Raw genomic sequence first — 21,238 nt, 5'->3', positions numbered from 1 at the left:
TTTTCTAAATTGTGCTTTGGTGTCATATCTAAGAACTGTTTGCCTTATTCCAGGTCATGAAGCTTTTCTCCTATGTTTTCTTCGAAAAGTTTTATAGTTTTATGTTATACATTTAGATCTACAGTCCACTTTATAACTCCTGGGCTCAAGTGAGCCTCTTGCTTTAGTTTTTCTATTTTTTGGTAGAGATGGGGTCTCGCTTTTGCTCAGGTTGGTCTCGAACTTGTGAGCTCAAGCAGTCCACCTATCTCAGCCTCCCAGAGTGCTAGGATTACAGGCATAAGACATTATGCCTGGCCTGGATTTATTTGTTTTGTTTATGGATATCCAGTTGCCGCAACACCAGTTATTGAATAGACTGTCCTTTCTCCATTGTCCTTTTGCACATTTGTTAAAAGTCAGATTGCCTTATCTGTGTTCGCCTGTTTCTGGAACCTATTCTGTTCCATTGATGTTTCTGTCCTTTCACAAATACTACTCTGTCATGATTATAGTAATTGCATAATAATTCTTAAAATCCTTTCTCAGCATTTTTAATATGTTGTTCCAGTGTCTTCTGGCTTACATATTTCTTAATGTTAACCTTGTCATTGTTCCCTTATGTGTGTCATTTTGCTTTGGAAGCTCTCAAGATTTTCTCTCATCTTTGGCTTGAGATTATAGTAGATGACTGATTTCCTTTGTGTCTCTCCCAGTCTTCCTTAAGTAGCTTCTTGGATATATAATGTTTTCTGCCAAATTGGAGATGCTTGAGCATAATTTTGTCAAATATTTTATGACATGTATGTTTGACCTTTTAAAATGTTGACCACTTCCATATGTTGATGTGGAGGTTTATTACAGTCCATAGGGTGGTCAACTTACAGAAGTTCTACTGGCATTTTTTATACTTATATTGTGCTTGAATGGTCTATAGTGTTTGCGCCAGTAATGTCTACATGAACTGTGTGCTGTTTTTGCTTAACATTTGCTTGAATCTCTCCATTTTATATTTTGTTGGTTGTTTAGTATTGCCAAAGTTAGTGTCAAGTAACTCTTAGAAATTTAACATTTAACTTTAGCACTTATATCCAACACTGCAAGGAATGTACATATAGATTCAAATACATCTGATTTGCCCATACCTTAAGCATCAGGGGTCTTTGTTTTTTTTTTTTTTTTTTTTGTAGAGACAGAGTCTCACCTTATCGCCCTTGGTAGAGTGCCATGGCGTCACACAGCTCACAGCAACCTCCAAATCCTTGGGCTTAGGCGATTCTCTTGACTCAGCCTCCCAAGTAGCTGGGACTACAGGCGCCCGCCACAATGCCCGGCTATTTTTTAGTTGCAGTTTGGCCGGGGCTGGGTTTGAACCCGCCACCCTCGGCATATGGGGCTGGCGCCCTACCCGCTGAGCCACAGGCGCCGCCAGGGGGTCTTTGTTATTGTCTGTTGTTTAGTGGCAGATGTATATAGGGGAATGAGATGAGACCTCTTAAGTGCAGCTTTGAACTGTATGTTTGTTTATTTGGAGACAGAGTCTCTGTTGCCCAGGTTAGAATGCTGTGACATCAGCCTAGCTCACAGCAACCTCAAACTCCTGGGTTCGAGTGATCCTCCACCTTCCTGCCTGAGCCTCCTGAATAGCTGGGACTACAAGCACCCACAACAATGCCAGGATAATTTTTCTATTTGTAGTAAAAACAAGGTCTCACTATTGCTCAGGCTGGTCTCAAACTCCTGAGTTCAAGCAATCCTATTCCCTTGGCCTCTCAGGGTGCTAGGGTTATAGGCATAAGCCACTGTCCCCAGCTGAACTGTTATCTTTTATATCATTTTCTAAGAACTCTTTTCCAGTAATAGTTGTTATTTTCTCTTAATTTCTCATTACAGCAATTTGACTTCATGAGCAAGATGTGTTATTTGTCCAACTTAAGTTTTCAGTTTTTAAAGCAATTATCTTCGTCTAAAAAACTGCCTGGGGTATTGTGATTGAATGATTGTATGCATTTTTATAAGAATATTTATGGATTTAGAACGATTGCAATTAATAAATTAACTGTTTTATTGGACAGGTGCAGCTAGTGGCAAGGAAAATTATGTTTTCATATTTGAACCTGCTAGTGAATTCAAAGAATGACCTGGCTGTGGCTCATATTCTCAATATTCCTGATAGAGGGCTTGGAAGAGAAGCCTTTACTGATTTGAAACATGCTGCTCAAGAGAAACAGATGTCTATCTTTTTGGTATGAGTGTGTTACATTTTCAAGATGGTTTAAGATTTCTTGAACAGTGGATCCATGTACCCTGATGTAGAAGTTGTTGTAATTATGATGAAACAACTATTAATAGTTAATTTATGTTCTATCTCTGTATTTGAAAATCCATAGAATTTATTTTTTGCCGTATCTTTCAAGTTTGGCATGGAAGAATTTTTCTAAAGCATGTTTCCCTACATATGTTCTATAGAGTGCTAACCTTGATAAATTCTCTTTGAAAATGTTTCCAAAGGTAAAAATTCCCTGTTAAATGCTCCTTGAATAAATGTTTCCAAGGACAAAAAATTTAGAAATAGTTTGTACCCCTATTGTTTACAGTGTCTTCTAGCTTACATCCTTATACGTAATGAATTACGTTATAAATAATGAATGTTTTTATATCAAGAGATCCAAGAAGTCTTGCCATAAAGAAATCTGCTTAAAGCTTATAACAAATTAATTTTGTTATTTAATATTTTGTTTTCTAAGTTATTTAATCATGGAACTTTGCCCCAAATTATTGACACTTTATAAAATTTGTCTTTCTTAGATACACTTTGGAAAATACTGCTTTCTAACATTTCATCTTTGATGGAGATACTTTTATGTAGTAGTCCCTAAACTTTTTGGCACCAAGGACTAGTTTCATGGATGACAGTTTTCCATGGACTGGGGCAGGTAGGAATGTTGGGGGCAGCATTAGATTCTCAGGAAGTGTGCACAGGTTAGGTTTCCAGATGCAGTTTAAAACAGGGTTTATCATGCTCCTATGAGAATCTAATGCTGCCGCTGATGTGGCTGGAGGCACAACTCAAGTGATGATTTGAGCAATGGGGAGCAGATATAAAGACAGATGAAGCTTTGCTGGTCCACTGCTCACCTGCTGTGCAGCCAATTCCTAACAGGCCACAGACTGATACAGGTCCATGACCCAGAGATTGGGGATTACAGCTTTTATGTACAACCATCACACGTGTGTTTTTATCATTGTGAAGACAAATCAAAGTCCCTTTGAACTATACATAATGAAATAATCCTAGGATGTGAAAGCTAGATGAAATGTAGTGATTATCTAGTCTAAATCTTTATTTTACAAATAAAGAAGCTGAGCCCTGGAAGTATTGAATTCCCTGACCTGTTTAACACAACAGATCAGTTGACATTGAAATTTCTTTGTTTCATATAGCTATTTCAGTAGCCAGTAATCAATCTGTATTAGGATATAGTCGTGAGTGAAATCTTTATAATCAATGACATATTCTCATGAATATGTTCTTTAGCCTTTAATTTGTCCTTTTATTTAGCTCTTCAATCTCCACTTGCAGTCGGATGTCATTGCTACCACCCTTGATAGCATGAATTCTGATAATATTTGTTTCTTTGGTTATTTGATTATGAATCAAAGTGTGCCCTGAGCCATAAAATCTGCTTCACTTTAAACTGTATATCTAGAATATATTGATGTACCTAGCTTGTACCTATTTATGTAACTATGAGTTACAGTTTTAACTTCTAAATCATTAAATGTAATTAAGTCATTTGTTTTAATTCATAGGTGGCCACATCTTTTATTAGAGCAATAGAGCTTGGTGGGAAAGGATATGCACCATCACCATCTGATCCTTTAAGGACACATGTAAAGGGATTGTCTAATTTTATTAATTTCACTGACAAACTAGATGAGATTCTTGGAGAAATATCAAATCCAAGGTAACAACTTTTCATAAATCACAAATGTATTATTAATCTATCTTTAAAACTTCACAGAATCAGAGATAAGAATAAAGAAGATATTAAAATGACCAGGCATCAGGCTAAATAATAGGGAGAAGAAACAAAATATCTAGATGAATAAATTGTAATCACATGACTTTACCTAAGTGATTCTGAGATTTTTAAAAGTCAAAAGAGATGTCCAAACTAAATTTGGTTAGAGAAGAGCGTTACCGTTTATCTTTATCTGGAAGAAATTGATTTTTGTGAACTAGAAATGACCAGATAGATGATTTCTTTCAACTTTTTATTTAGCAAGAAAGGAAACTAAAGCCAGAATGAGTAAGAAAATTGACAAAGATATGAATTCTCGGGGCGGCACCTGTGGCTCAAAGGAGTAGAGCGCTGGCCCCATATACTGCAGGTGGTGGGTTCAAACCCAGCCCCGGCCAAAAACTGCAAAAACAAACAAACAAATAAAGACAAAGATATGAATTCTCTATTAATTATTTCTTATTTACTTATGTGTAAATCTTTGGTTCATCTGGGATTTATTCTATAAAACATTGGAGGTAAGAGGTTTTTTTTTTTTTAATCTGATAGACTCCCATTTATAATATAGATGTGTCGGGTGGTGAGTAATTTCAGAGGGCAGAAGTAGAATGTGTATGCTAGCACTCGCAATGGATAACCACCATATTCTAAGATTCTAAGAAGAATTTTTTTCGGAATTTTATTCTGAGTTGCATCCTGTGGATACTCATTAAAAAGAAGTAAATTTGGGAAGAGGATTTTGAAAATGACTTAGAGAATACCAGTGATATATTCTGAACTTCCAGATAATATATTGGCTGGCTATTTCTTCTGAGGTAGCAAACAATTAATTTTTAAAAATAGTTTATTTTTTAAAAAGCAATATGGATATAACTTGTGAAAGTCAAGGGGTGCTACAGATTTATAATGAAAAGTTTTCCTCTGAGGAACAGACTTTAAATGCTTTTTGTATCTGTTTTATATTTATCTCCCTTTAAATGAAATTTTTTTGTGTGGCTATTTTTGAATTTTCAACTTTAGACATTACCCGTTAACTTCCTACCATGGAAAATGGGAATCCACTCACCAACCCCCTCACAACCCTTTGCCCTAGATCCCCTTCTCTCTTCTTTCATCCTTCTAATATGGTTATGCTGCAATTTTGGTTAGATCACATTTTAGAATTTACATTATTATGACTGCAAATATTGCCTACAGCTAAGCTCTGTGATATACTTCCTTCCTTATACATTTTTTTCCTAGGGTTAATCATTATCTTTTTTTTTTTCTTTTGCTTTGTTTCCTGTATATTTATCATCAATTCTTCATCAGTCTGGACAGGGAAACTGTAAGATTTCTTCTTAATAATTGGTTTGCCTATAAGTTCTTTTTTGCCTTTGGAGACATTCCTTCTGGAGAGTTCTCTGTCTTCCTTTATTCTGTGGTTACTTTTTGCTCGCTAGGCCTGTGTCAGAGTGGCAACCATGGGCCTTCATCATCACCTTGTGAATTTTCTCTGCCTTTGTCTTGTTTCCTGGATTTCATGACTTTATTTTCAATTGGTAAACCCCTTATTTTTCTCAAATAGTTTTCTCAGAAAAAGTAAATAGTAGGGAAATATCTTCATTTTGGTCTCACATTTGATTGTATACGATATTATGTCATATTTCATTTAAGAGATTATTGCATTTAGTTTTTTTTTCTTTTTTATTGTTGGCGATTCATTGAGGGCACAAGAAACCAGGTTACACTGATTGCATTTGTTAGGTAAATTCCCTCTCATGATTGTGTCTTGCCCCCAAAAGGTGTATCACACACTGAGACCCCGACCTCCCACCTTCCCTCTCTCTGTTCTTCCTTCTCCCACCACCCCCCTTCCCTCTCTCAGCTCTTCCTCTCCCCTACCCCCCTCCCTCCTGTCTCTCTTTCTGCTCTCCCCTTCCCCAACCTCCCACCGTGTATTAGGTCATTAATTATCCTCATATCAAAATTGAGTACATAGTATTCATTCTTCTCCATTAGTGAGAAGGTGACTTTCCTAAAATCATTTGAAGCACCTTTTTTGTTCTTGTATTTGTCACTAAGATACTCTTTCATATTTTATTAACCATTGGGATTCTTTTTAAACTCTTTTCTATTAGAGATTAATTCTAGCAAAAAGCATATTGTGTTAATTATGTTTTAATTTTAGTTACATTTTATCCAATTCATTTCTGTGCTTTCAAGTGCAAATTTAAAAACCAGCAGAAAAAGAAGTCCTTGAGTCTACTCAGACTTCTGATTTCAGACGTATGGCAGACTAGGTCCTCTGATTGATGCTTTTATTGAAAATAATTAATAGGCTCGGCACCTGTAGCTCAGCAGCTAGGGTGCCGGCCACATACACTGGAGCTGGCAGGTTCAAACCCATCCTGGGACTGCCAAACAACAGTGACATCTACAACCAAAAAAGTAGCTGGTTGTTGTGGCAGGTGCCTGTAGTCCCAGCTACTTAGGAGGCTGAGGCAAAAGACTCATTTGGGCCCAAGAGTTTGAGATTGCTGTGAGCTGTGATACTAGTGGCACTCTACTGAGGGTGACTAGTGAGACTCTGTCTCAATAAAAATAAATAAGTAAATAAAATAATAATAATTCTGGATAACATATTTTAAAAATGCTTCCTTAAATTTGTTGATGAATAGGTAAATATAATTAAAATATAGGTCAAAAATGGGTGAAGGAGGAATGCCAGAGAGGCCAGTCAAAAAAGGAAACCAGCTATTATTTTGAAAGTGTTTGCTGAATTTGGTGAATTAGAGGTTCTTATTCTTACAGCTATTAAGGTCTAAGGGAACAAGGACAAAGCCCAGCGACTGCCCAAGGTGAGGAGTCTAATAGAAAACACATATTCACTCTACAGGGCTAGTTCCTCAGTGTAAAAATGAACTAAGAATAAGGGCTTTAACTTGATAAAACGGTCTGTATGAAAATCTAGTTAATTGTAAAATGTTTTAGCATTTAACTTAAGATTAACACAGAGTTTCTGCTATCATCATATCTTTTCAACATAGTTTTAGATGTCCAATTCAGTCTAGGAGACAAAAAAGAGAAATTGGTCGTAAAACAATTGAAAAGGAAGAAATAAAACTATTTGATGATGATTATGTATGTAGGAAACTCTTGCTTATTCCTTTTCATGAGAGACAGTGGGTGTTACTTGGAGGTTTGTCTCTTTTTCTGCCAAATCAGTGAGGTGTCCCCCCAGAAAGAGTTATTCTGCCATTTTGTAACTGGAAACTTCCTAGTAGTTTTGTATACAAATAGTAATATGAATAATAGTAAAATATGTATCTTTTGTCTTACTATTAAAAACTTTAGATTACTTCATGTCACAGTGTTAATTTATTCAACAATATATCAGTCATGTCTTCTGTGTGCCAAATGTATGCTGGTAATACGGTTCCTTTCTCAAGGAGTTAATTTTTTCATGACATTTTCTTCACCCTTGCCTAATCCTAAGAATTAACCTATGACACTCTTAAAACAATATAGACATCTACCGCCCTTCTCTGGAGAATGTGATTTAGTATGGTAAGAACTAGAGTTGATATTTTAAAACAAATGCTGCATATGATTCTGATCAGGAAAATGCATTATCATCATACATTAAGTTTCTCTGTGATTTCTTCTAACTTTCCTTTTCTGTCTGAGCTAGCTATTTAAATGTGAACAATCAAATTTCCAGGGTTTGTTAGGGAATTTGGCATTTCTCTAAAACATAAAACCGGACCGGGCACAGGTGGCTCACATCTGAAATCCTAAGAATCTGGGAGGCCAAGGCGGGTGGATTGCCTGAGCTCACGAGTTTGAGACCAGCCTGAGGTAGAGCGTGACCCTGTCCCTAAAAATAGCTGGGCATTGTGGTGGACCTGTAGTCCCAGCTACTCAGGTGGCTAAGGCAAGAGAATCGCTTGAGCCCAAGAGTTTAAGGTTGCTGTGAGCTATGATGCCACTGCACTCTACCAAGGGCGACATAGTGAGACTGTCTCAAAAAAATAAAATAAAACATAAAGCCTTGCAATAAAGCAGCGAGAGTGAAAAATTTATTTATAATTTCCTTTGTGCCATTACAAAAGAGAAGTCTAATAGCATACTCAAGGTAGAAAGTGTCCGAGCTGCCATTTGTGCTTTGGCAGCCTGACTTCATGGTTCATAGTCAGACTGGACCAGTTTCTCCTTTGGCACTGTACAGTGTGATACCACTAGGGATAGGGATTTCATGACTCAAAAGAGAATAGTCTTCTACTATTATTGGACATCTTTTAAGTTTTTCCTTAAAATGGCCCCAAATTCCTCCTATATGTTTTTTTTTTTTTTCCTCTTATATGTTTCTCACTTTGGTCCTGTATCAGTCCTATAGAGCAGGAGCTAAACCAGATTCTTTCAGGTTCAGGGTTGGTCTAAATAATATTGATTTCAGGTTTTTCAAAACACTTCTCTGTTGGCCACAGTTGGTCCAATCTCTGGTTTGCTTTGGGTCGGTACTAACTTGCTTAATTTCCTCTTTCATGTATAATCATTCCCTTATTAGATATGCGGTATCTTATGTGTTTCAGGACAGTCTCCTTCCTCCCTGCCTCAGTCCAGAATATCATGAATTCTTGGACAAGCTATTTAACCTTTATGAGACTTAATTTTCTCACCTTGATTTAGGAGTAATAATACTAATTTATTGAATTGGTTTTATGATTAAGTTAATGTAAGATTCTAGGTATTCAATGAAAGGTAGCTGTTTTTGTTATTTTTGTCGTATCTAAAAGTCTGTATTTTAAATATATTGCATGTATACAACTATATCTGAATTCATTATCTGATTTTGTATATAACTAAATTATTTTCCTTCAGTGTTCAAATCAAGGAAGAAGCAGCTTAACTTGTTGAAGTGACTTGCTTTTAGACAAACTTTTTAAATTGTGTTTCTAATGAGTCTCATCTTTTCTTAAATGCTTTATTGTTTGATTTATAAGATCAAAGCTATATTCTTTGGAAAGTGTTGATTAACTCTGAGAATTTTGTTTTCAAGCTTATAAGCATGTTGTAATTTGCAATACTATTATAAAAGCAATCTTACTTCTATTTTCAGCATTGCAGGGGGTCGAATACTGTCAGTGATAAAGATGCAGCTAATTAAAGGCCATAACAGCAGGGATCCTTTTTATAAAGCAGTAGAGGAAGTTGCCGAGGATTTGGATTTGAGGATTAAAAATATTATCAATTCTCAACAAGGAGGTGTAGCTGTTAGCACCACTGACATCAGTCCTGCACGGGTAATGAGCTTCTTATTTTTCATTATCCTCCTATACAAAACATTATCTGTTCTATTTATTGTAGATATGATTTACTATTTCTACTTATGTCAGAAGAGTGTGTTCTAAAATGATGTTGAAAATTTAAATTTCTCAATAGGATTATATAGGATTATGTTCAACATGGGTAAATCATAACATCCTTGGGCCAAATTGTCTGTATTTGTTAAAGTGAGGCATTGGATAATTGCCAGTATCCCTTGGAGGATATTAAGGTATTTTGTGATTTTTCAATAATTATTCTTAAAAAGCAATTACTTTCCCATTTATTCAGTTATAAAATAGGAGCCTGGTTTCTCTGGTTCTGACCTCAATACTAAACACTATAGGACAGCAAAAGACCTGTTAGAAATGATTTTCATCAGCAATTTACTTTTTCTTTAATATCTATGAGATCTTATTTTCTACCTCCATTACCACTCTACTGCAACTGAATTTTCCCCATACTGCAACCTTTTAACTGTATGTTCCCAGAACATTTGCCCCTAGCTTGATACTTTTACACAGATGATCAAATACATGGAATAGATTCTATCCTATAGTATCAAAGGAGAGATTAACTATGTTTTTAACCCTAGAACAGAATTTTGGAGTATGTGGTATAAATGAGTTTAACTTAAGCATAGTGAGGTAAAGCACCTTCCCCAGAGTTATACAGTACACACAACTAGCCAGAAATGCCTTCAGAGTTTATGCTCACATGTATCTGTATGTAATATTATATTATATATGTCTTTCTATTCATCTGTATAATCACTAGATTATTCCAGCTATCCCTATTTAACCTGCTTTTTTATCTCTACTATTACTGTTTTAATTTGGCCCCCTTCATTTCTGAACTGGTTTTTAATTTGCGGCCCTCTCTCCAGCTTTGATAACAGCCTTACCCCGTAATATTTTTAACACATTGCTATCACTGACATTTTTTAAAAGTCCAAATAGGCTTATTTTATTTCCTTGTGTAATTAAGCAAGAGATTTTATATCTTTAACAGATCAACTTAAAATTTCTTTGCATGGTATACAAAGCTTTCTCAGGTTTTATCCTTGTTCCTCAGCCATGTCACACTACCTGATCCCTGGAAGTGCCATGCTCTCTCCCACTTCTGTGTCTCTTCCTGTGCAGCCATCTTTGAGTCCAGCTTCATTGATCTTTTTTGTGTGCTCCCAGGGCACCCTTGTATACTTCTATTAGAAATAGCATTTAACATTCTGTAATGCAATTATTTGGTTACTTATCTTTTTAAGGTTGAGACTTAAGGTGGGTTCTTCAAAGGCAGTGGTTTTCACCTTCATAATTTTAACTTCAAACATAGTGCTTAAGATGGAGTATATGCTTATCAATGATTATTGCATGAACGAATGTCAACTACTTTTTCATTTTTGCATTTGATTAGATCTTTTGTGAGGTTGGTATTCAGATCATTAGAACCCATTCCTCTTTGGTGTAAGAGAAAAAATACACAGAGAGGTTAAGTCATGGGGCTGAGGTCACATGGCTAGATAGTGGCTAAATTTTTGTGATTCAAAGCCTAATATTATTTTGACTAGAGCCTAATGTTTTCTTTAAAAGACATCTATTTTTATGAATCTGGATTTTGATAAGATTGATTATGTAATGGCTTAAGAGAGAAATGTCCATATGCCTTACAGCCACTTCTTTTTGGCAATTTCTTTTGTTATTTCCACAATAGAGGAATGAGAGCAGTGGTACGTGAAATGGGAAAATGTGCCCAATTCACACAGCAGGGTAATTATTACATTTGCTTAAAATTATTTTTTCTTCTAGCCAAAATCTCATGCCATAAACCATGGCACTGCATATTGTGGCAGAGATACTGTGAAGACTTTACTAGTTCTTTTGGATGAAGAAGCAGCCAGTGCTCCTACCAAAAACAAAGCAGAGCTTTTATATGATGATGAAAATACAACTTACCATAATGGAACTTCTATTCTTACACTTTTTAGGTAAGTAATGTAGAAGTTATATATATAAATATTAATTATAGAGAATTATAAAAAATGTGTATGCTTATGGTGGGAAACTTGGAAATCATAGAAAAATGTGAAGAGAAAAAATTAGGTGAAGGTAGATTGAACATTTGAAGGTAAAGAGAATATATATAAAAGAGATAATATTTTTGAGATATGGCAAATGTTTTTGATTTCAGTATTATTTTTTGTTTTGAAAAATACAGTATAACCTTCAGAGTCGACCACTTTCTGAAGTTGACTTAATTTTCATAGACCAGACATGTAAATAGTAAAGCAGGCCTCCTTCCTTATATCGACCACCTCCATATGTTGACCAGTTTGTTACAGTCCCTTGGGTGGTCAACTTAAAGAGGTCTTACTGTATTTGCTGTGCTATGTGTCAAGAACCTTGCTGAATGTTTTCAGTCAAATTATCTCAACCCACACAACTGTCGCTTTTAACAGTATCCTAACTTTGAATAGGAGATAGTATTTGAATAGTATTCTGCCTATGAATAGGAGAAAGCATATAGGCCAAATTAACATCATATTGACATTTACTAGCTCTTCCTCACATCTGAAGAAAAATATTTACTAAATTAATGCTGGCATAAAGTGTAAGATGTTTGATACTGCCTTATTTTATTCAGGCTGTCAAAACAAAATATCATAAACTGAGCAGCTTAACACATAGAAATGTATTTTCTGTGTGGGCTGGAAGTCTGAGATTAGGGTTCCTGCATGGTTGGGTTCTGGTCAGGGCTTTTTCTTGGGTTGCAAGTGACTAACCTTTGCTTGTGTTTAGATGAGCTTTCCTTAGTGTGTGCACATGGAGAGAGAAATGTCTCTTTCTCTCTCTCTCTTTTCCTCCTATTCTAAGGCCAATAGTCCTATCGGATTAGGACTCTACTCAAATACAATCACATTTGGGGATTAAGGCTTCAACATGTATCATATATTTTGGGAGAATACAATGCAGTGGATAGCAGATGTTCTCCAGTTTTAACAACTGTTAGTTCTGTTATTGAGTAGATAGCTGATATTTTTAGTTAAGGGAATATTCACATTAAAAATTTTAGAGCAACCATTTTGTATTGTATTTAGTGCGTTGTAGAGAATTTTCACAAAATCATTCCACTCTTTGATCTTTTCTTTTTTTGTACTGGAGATACTTTTTAGAAGGTTGTTATATACCTATTTTGACTACGTCTTTTTAAATAAGAGATATTTATTTCCCGTAGTTCTGAAGACTGGAAGTCTAAGATCAAAGTGCCGGCAGATTCAATGCCTGGTGAGGGCCTGTGCCTCACAGATGATACCTTTTTGCTGCATCTTCACATGGCTGCAAAGGGAAGAGGGCAAACAATACCAAATGGGCTCCCTCAGGCCCTTTTATAAGGACACTGATTCTGTTCCAGAGGGCTGAGCCCTTATGATCGAATCACCTTTTAAAAGCCCCACCTCTTAATACTACAGATAGTCCCCAACTAATCATGGTTTTATGTAATGATTTTTCAACTTTATAATGATGTGAAAACTATACACATTCAGTAGAAACTGTATTTTGAATTTTCTTCTATTTTATTTTAAATTTATTTTATATACAAAAAGCTGGCATGGTTTCTTTCAGTGGGTGCATCAGATAATCAATTCAAGGAAGGTCATGTAGTCCAACTGAAAGAAACTGATGTCCTCGTGGAAACATTGGTGGCACATATTGAGGCCCTTATTTCCAGTGCCAGTTTGAGCAGATAGGACAAGAGCAAGAACCCTGGCTGAATTTTCACGGGTGGCTCCAATAGAGCTTCTGGTGACCCGTCTTGCTTTCAGTAGTGCAAAATGCAAACGGGTGTATTTGAATTTTACATTTGGATCTTTTCCAAGCCAGCGATATGTAGTATGCTACTCTCTCACAATGCTGGGCAGAGGCAGCCTGCTGCTGCTGTCAGTCTGCCATACAATCATGAGTATACACAATTGATACTGTACAGAGTATTGTGTTGCCAGATGATTTGCCCAACTAACATTGTAATGGGCTAATTCCAACTAATTCCATGTTTATGGTAGGCTATGCTAAGTGATGTTTAGTGGGTGTGTTAAATGCATTTTTGACTTAATGATACTTTCAACTTATAGATTTATTAGGCTGTAACCCCATAGTAAATCGAGCAGCATCTGCAATAGAATTGGGGGATTAATTTCAGCATGAATTTTGGAGGTGAACAAACATTCAAAGCACAACAATAACTTTTTGCCCTTTTTTTTTGAACATAGATCTCCTACCCAAGTGAATAAGTCATTGACGAAACCCTTAAGAGAACGTATCCATAAATCAATACAAGAGAAAAAGATTAAGGTATAACTTAATGTACTGCCATGAAAATGGTAAACATTGTTTTATTTTTAGAAGAAACAAATAAAAGCTGAGCTAGCACTGTAAATGTACATTGTATATGGCACAGTAGGAATTAAATGGAAAATGAGTTGTGACATACAGAGACTTTCTTTTTGTACACACTTAACTAATTTGTTTCTGGCTTATATAATCCACTGGATCTAAAAAAAGGGAAGGTATAATCAGTTGCTATTGTAAATGTTGAAAAAATATCCGCTGAATGAATGAAGGGGAAATGAGAAGACATGACTTTCTCATTTATATTTCTAATATTTTAAACTGAATCTTGAGAAACTATGTAATTGTAAATTTGTTCCTGTGTAAAGATACACATATAATTGTATAATGTCAGAATATACTTAATTTTAGTTGGAGGTAATATTTCGTATTGTTCTTGTCTAGACATGTTATTTATAGTTTCATTTACTTTGAACTAAGTTTTCCTGTCTTCATATGAAACATTTGTGCCTATTAGTAGTCAATAATGTGTTTCTTCGTGCATTTAAACTTTTCTTGGTCTTAGTTTTCAAAAAGAAATGTGGTTTTAACTTATTCATTTATTCAATGTACTTTTGAATGTCTACAATGTGCCAAACACTCTCATATAGTTGAGAATTTATTAAAAATTGTATTTATTATTATCCTTAAATTATCAAATAAGTATTCATCTTGATACAACAGAAAACTGTAACTTTTGTATGCCCTTAATTTTCCCATTTGGAAATTTAGTTCAAATTAGCAAAATTTTTAGTTAACCACCTGTTTCATCTATATACCATACACCTATTTAGTTTATTTATTAATAAGTCTTATCTTTCTATTGGTTTCTGTTGGATAATGGTGTTTGTGGGATACATCATTGAGGTATTTTTAAAGGGGAGGCTCTCATTCTGGAATGCAGTGGTGCAACATAGCTCACTGTTGCCTCAAACTTCTGAATTCTCCCACCTCAGCCTCCCAAATAGCTGGAGCTACAGGCATGTGCCATGAGGCCTAATTTTTTTTTTTTTTTTAATAAATGTTGTTTATTTTTATTTTTATTTTGAAAGAGATTGGATCTTGCCATATTGCCCAGGCTAATTTCAAACTCCTAGCCTTAACCGGTCCTATATTTTTGCGATCATAGGTGTGAGATGCCATATCCAGCCATTGTGAAATTTTTTTAAATTTTAATTTCAGTTTTATACAGTTTTATGCCTGGCAGGAGAGTACCATGGCATCCTAGTAGGGGAAGGAGGGTCTCTCCCGTGGGATAAAATGGAAGGACGTTTAAACTCTGCTGGCTTGTTTGCAGAAAGTATACTGTGAGCCGTTCTCCTGGGGGAGGGGACTCCCTTCCTCTTGGCAGTGGATTTTGTACCTTTTGTTTGTATCCTTGGGGTTGCAGCAGGGTTGATGTGTGTTCAGCTCCAAACCATCTATGTTAGCCAGTTTGATGAAAACATTTCAAATTGTATATAAAACCAGCACATTGTACCCCATGATTGCATTAATGTACACAGCTATGATTTAATAAAAAAAAGTTAATTGCAAAATGTTATGTGGGTACTAATGTTTTTGTTGCATGGATAGCTTTTGTGATGCTTACGTCACAGCTATTAGCATGACCATCACCCTAGGAGTGTTCACTGTACCAGCTACGTAGGTTTTTACCTATCCTTTCTTCTCCTTGCTTTCCAATGATTTTTACTTCTCTCTGCGGCCGTGTGTGCCCATAGGTTAGTTCCAAATTAATTGGCGAGTACAAGTGGTGTTTGTTTTTTTGTTCTTGAGATATTTGCTTCACTTAGGATAATGGTCTCCACTTCCATCAAAATTGCTGCAAAAGACATTAATTCCTTTTTTATGGCTGAGTAGAGCTCCATGGTGTATGTGTATATTATATATATGCTCACAATTTTTCTGTGAATAAAATTTGTTAACTTTTTGTTACACTACTGTAAGTATTTATAGTAAAGTGGTAAGATTTTTTTTTTTTTTTAAGGCATCCATCTATCCTTTGGACTAGACTAGAAGCAAATGTATTTATATAAATTCTTTAATTTTTTTCCTTGCTATGGGTAATGACAAGCTTTATTACTTTGATTTTAAAATAGTTGAGATATTTTCTTAGAACTAAGTGAATCAAAATGAAAAAGCCTATCTGAAGAATGAGGAGGTTTTTTTTAAGAAATTGGTTAAGAGTCAACTAATTACTATACAATATATAGAGAAATTTAGAAAGTTAGGAAATAGACGAGAGAGCATCTAATTCAGGCTCAATTACAGATATGGAAACCAAAATTCTGAGAAAGTACCTTATCCAAAATCTCATAACTACCACGGAATATTTTTAACAGTTTGCAGAAACATGATTAAATACTAATGTGATTATAATTACATTGCTTTCTTTACTTAGCAGTGCAGCTGGCTTTGTCTACACTGCTCTGAAATCAAATGTCAATAGACGAAGAAAAGAATTGGTGTTTATGTTTTATGGTACTCTCTATAACAGCAAAATATGGACATAATTAGTTTCTCAAGTATACAGCTGAACCACACCCAGGTAGAGAATTTGTTGGAATCACCAAAAATGTTGCCAATATTTACAACCAAGTAACTACAGAAAAGTAGTTTAGCAGCTTTTTACCTTATTACTCTATTACTTTTGCTTCTTGCCATACAGTTCTTTTTTTCTTAGTCATGGAAACACTGTACACTCACACTTGAAATACTGTCATAGAGTGAGTATTTCAAAGGTAGAGAACAACCAAGAACTTAGAATTTCAATGTATTTGATTGTTAAATATCCATGTCATTTTATGGGGCAAATTAACTCTTAGGTTTTAATTTGCTCATTCATAAATAGAAATAGGTGCTCCTGATGAAAAAATTTTATGAAACTGCTTTGAAAACTTTATTAACATACTCATTTTAGGTCCTCAACTTCTATTTCCTACTGTAGGATATTAGGAAACTTGTGTATGATGGTCAAATAAATTTTCTTGTGAAGGAAACAGAAGATTCTTCTTGAACTTTCATGGTTTTTATAGAGCTTTTACATAACATTTTCTACTCATTTCTTACTCCCAATTTCCAAGCACTTTAAATAAGTTATTAAGTCTCCTTATACCTTTTTTAAAATGATTTTTTAAAGGAGATACTTACCTCCTTAAATCCTTGTTAATCACCTTAGGTGTATTTCGCATACCAGATACGACTAAAAGGTGTTTCCTCATTTTGAGTCTTAATTTTTTTACTATATTACATATGTATCAGAATAATCATCATTTATTCACTTAAAGATGTTAAGTGAATATTCAGGAAAATACTGGAGCTGTTGGGACAGTAAAAATCAGGACTCAGTGTGAAAAACTAGGCTGGCTGTAACTCCATTACTTTCGTAAGCAGCCAGGCAGTCCAATGCTTATGGTATTAGAACATTCTTAGTTAGATATTTACATTAAACCACAGGACAGTGTTTTTCAACCTTTTTTTTTTTGGCTTAAACCACATAACTTTATTTTCTCATAACTATTGAGTCTAACAGGCCAAGATTGAGGTATTGGTAGTCTTGGTTCCTTCTGAGGGCAATAAGGGAAGGTTCTGCTCCAGGCACCTCTCCTTAGCTTCCAGATGGCCTTCTTCTCCCTGTGTCTTCAGATCATCTTTCCTTTGTTCATATTTTCTTTCTTTTTTTGTATTTTATTAAATCATAGCTATATACATTAATGCAGTCATGGAGTACAATGTGCTGGTTTTATATACAATTTGAAATGTTTTCATCAAACTGGTTAACATAGCCTTCCTGGCATTTTCTTAGTTATTGTGTTAAGACATTTATATTCTACATTTAGTAAGTTTCACATGTTCTCTTGTAAAATGCACCATAGGTGTAATCCCACCAATCACCCTCCCTCCACACATCCTCCCCCCACAACCTTTTTTTTTTTTATCTGATGGCACACTTGAACCTATAGTTAAACTTCTGTGGCGCACTTAAGTTGATCAAAAAAAAAGAAAAGTTAAAAAAAAAGAATATACTTACTATGTTTTGAACTTCTTTTGAAAGTAATTTAATTAATGGTCCTTAAAATTTTTTATGGTACACCTAAGATCCTCTCACGGCACACTGATTGAAAATCACTGCCCTAGGGTGCTAGAAAACTTGGAGTACATCCTAATTAAAATGGTGGATTGAGTTTAACTCATAGAATGTTCTTCCCTTGGTACTTAAAATGAATATAAAATACTAAAAACTAAAAAAAATCACCGAATGCAAACAACATAGAATAATGTAATCAGATGTGATGCTCTTCAAGAATGATAGCCAAGAAAAGAAACCAAAAGATTTCAGACTGAAGAGGCGCAATGAGTTAGCAACTTTATCTAGTCCCACTTTCCAGATATAGTACTAGTAAGTTAGCAAAATTCTGAGAATTACCACTAATATTTTCAAAGCTGAGAAGCCAACTAAGTGTGTTTCCTTATTATTTTCCTTACTTGTCAGAAAAATAGTAGAAGTGGCAACTGGATAGTAATGTGGACAAAAAGTGGAAGATGAACCCTGAGATTTACACAGTGAGAGAAGTGAAGGCTCTAGTGCTTCATGCTGAATTGGGGAAATTTTCCAAAAGGTCTCCTCCCATTTTAATGAAATGTAATACCTAAATAGATGGAGTGAAGTTTCTTACAGCATATATAACTCTTGGAAGAGCATGCAGAACGTAGAAATTCAGAATACTGATTCCTCAGATTAGCTCTCCTATATTCCCAAGGCTATGGAAAATTGAGGGATAACAAAATATACAGTCTTAAAAATAAGGAATATTTTCTCAGGAGAAAATACAATGCTCTTAGAAAGAAGGAACAGAATCAAGTAGTCAGTCACAGACTTGGAGACTTCATTTCTAAGCGAGATATGATAGGTCATGGCAAAACACCATTTCTGCTACAATAATGAAACAATAAAAGACAGATAAATTGGGAGCAGTATATTTTAAAGACAAAGGGGAGCTATGTAATGAAAGGAGTTGAAATAAACTAAAAATCTGGAAAGGATAAAGTCCTTTTGAGGAGCAGTCTATTATTGGCTGTTTTTTTTCCACTGGGATTTTTTTTTTTTTGTGCCAGTTTTGGGTGTAAATTGAGGATTGACGTTGGCCCCCTGAAGCTTAAAAATAAAAGGTAAATTGTAAATTTTCAGCTACAACTATCTCTGAAAAGATGAAAGCCAATATGAACTCTATCAAGGCAGAGAGAAACCAATAAAACTTTTGGGTATCTTGAGAGGCTGGTAACAGTTAAGAAATTTTAGGAGCCCTATATGCATGCAATTCTTTCACTTAGGACACATATTCTGAATTTCATTGTTGTGTGGGAGGCCAGGAACCTCAGAATGGTAGACCAAAATCACCTTTTGTCTTAAGGTATTTGGAAGACACGACTCTGCTTGAGGAGCTGCCCAGCCTCAAACACATGGCTGGTCTCCTTTTTCGTGGTATTTGCCACATTTGGAAATAAAGTAAGCTGGGAGGGCAAAGAGCAGAGCATAAAAATCCCTGAAAAACAACCTGAATACTCCAGACTTCCATGCCAAAGGCACAGAGATCCTCACCAGGCTCAGTTGAAAGCTTGGGGGGACATACCTAAGGAGATAGCTAAGGAGGAAGTAAAAACCAGAAGTCAAATGTGAGTTATGAAAACTGCAGTGTAGCTCTAATCCAGCTCAGTATTGAGGTTATCAGCCCTTCACTCTGCCTCACAAAGAAAAGGAGAACCCTTTTTTTTTTTTTTTTTTAAAGTTTTCATCCAAGGAGAACCCTTCTTGATGAAAGAGGTCATCTGGAGCCTCTATAGTTCCTTTATATGCAATATCCGGAATGAAATAAAATAACTGAACATGAAAAGAGGCAGAAGATTTGTTCCTTAATCAAATGAATCTGCCTGCATTGTTAGTGTTGGAGGCAGATTCACAAAAGATGCAGATATTGAAATTAGCTGCTAAGGAGTCAAAAAGAAGTTAACATGTACAAGTAATTAGAAGAAAAGATGTTCAAATATATGAAAATCGGAGTATTCCAACAGAAAATTAAAATCTATAAACCAAATAGATATTCTAGAACTGTAAAAACATCTGAAATTAAGAACTTATTATGAGTTTAATATCATACCAGAAGCAGCATTAGGTAGGATAAGTGGACTTGAAGATGGAATGAAAAAAAAAAAATCCAAACTGGACCAAAGGAAGAATAAACACTAAAAAAACAAAATAGAAGAGACACAGGAAAAAAGTCTAACATATGCCTAATTGGAGGCACAGAATGAGAGGAGAAAATAGGGTTGAAACTATATTTGAAGATACAGTAATTGTGATTTTTTCCAAAGGTTGGACGGTCTTTTCACACCAAGTGATCAGTTAACAGGAGAAACAAATGGTTTCCTTTATAAGGTTTCATATGTGTTTTAAATCTATGGATCCAGCAAACTAAAAAAATGTCCCAGAGTCCTTTGAGAATCCATCTGCACAAGACATAGATTGTAGAGCTTTATTCTGGAGTACTGCTCTCCAGTAGAACTTCCTACAGTGATGGAAATGTTCTGTGTTGGTGCTGTCTGTCACTGTAGTCACTAGCCACATGTGGCTATCAAGCAATTGAAAGAAGGCCACTGCAGTTGAAGAACTGGATTTTAAATTTTATTTAATTTTAAGTAAATACGTGGCTAGCATATTAAACAGTATCGTTCTAGTGAATTAAAGATATACATAAATGTAATAACTAGAGATCCACATTAAGTAGAGGAGATGGAAAGAGCGATGGTGCTTAGACCACAAGAGATTAGAATAAATCGGGTTTGAATAGGCAGAGAGAATGGAATAGAGTATTTCAACAAACAACCCAATGATGAAAGTATTAAATTGCCTTGGTGATGTAAAGAGAAGTGTGTTGGGTAGCTGAATAAATAATGTGTTGGCAAGGATAAGGAAAAGTGTGCCTTTTACGGTTATAAGGAATGGAATAGTATTTTGTGGGGGTTTATTATTAGAATATGTACATAAGAACCTGAAAAAGACAAAATATTTAAGAACCCAAGAGTGAATGGTGGATACAAAGAGGCTTAAGGACTTCAACTGTTTGGTTCTTTGTACTTAACTGTGATTTAGCTTTTCTCTGCATGAGTGTTTCTGTCTTAGTTGTGTACCAACTGGTTTTCTTACCCAGTTGAACAGAGTAGAGTTTACTCTATTTTTCTGTACCTATTTTTCTTTAGGGTGATTTAATTATTCTTTGCTAGTCTGCCTCTCTCATTTCTGTATCATGTGATTTCCTTACACTATACTAAGGAAAACAGTCTATTCTGTACATTATTTCTACCTACAAGCTTTCTCTTATTCATGGTTTTTGTTTCCTCGTAGCTTCTGCTTGCATACATTTGTTAGTCTGTTATAGTTTTACTTCTATAATTAATTCAACAAACATTAAGTACCTCTTGGATACCAGGTTTTGCTCTAGGTGCTGGAGATAGAACAGTGAACAAAACAGGCAAAACACTCTGCTCTAA

The 21,238-nt window shown here is 35.2% G+C and overlaps 1 protein-coding gene across 1 annotated transcript in view; it reads left to right on the top strand.

Moving 5' to 3' along the window:
* Positions 1 to 21,238, top strand: part of PARPBP (PARP1 binding protein) — a 76,124-nt gene that overhangs the window by 46,896 nt on the left and 7,990 nt on the right. The window contains exons 5-9 of the mRNA XM_053582966.1: positions 2,055 to 2,225; positions 3,793 to 3,947; positions 9,106 to 9,289; positions 11,117 to 11,295; positions 13,576 to 13,657. Coding sequence (XP_053438941.1) covers positions 2,055 to 2,225; positions 3,793 to 3,947; positions 9,106 to 9,289; positions 11,117 to 11,295; positions 13,576 to 13,657 — 771 coding nt within the window. The remainder of the gene's footprint in view (positions 1 to 2,054; positions 2,226 to 3,792; positions 3,948 to 9,105; positions 9,290 to 11,116; positions 11,296 to 13,575; positions 13,658 to 21,238) is intronic.

This window comes from Nycticebus coucang, chromosome 3, assembly GCF_027406575.1.
Source record: "Nycticebus coucang isolate mNycCou1 chromosome 3, mNycCou1.pri, whole genome shotgun sequence".
NCBI classification, from domain to species: Eukaryota; Metazoa; Chordata; class Mammalia; order Primates; family Lorisidae; genus Nycticebus; species Nycticebus coucang.
This window is presented reverse-complemented; position numbering and strand designations above follow the sequence as displayed.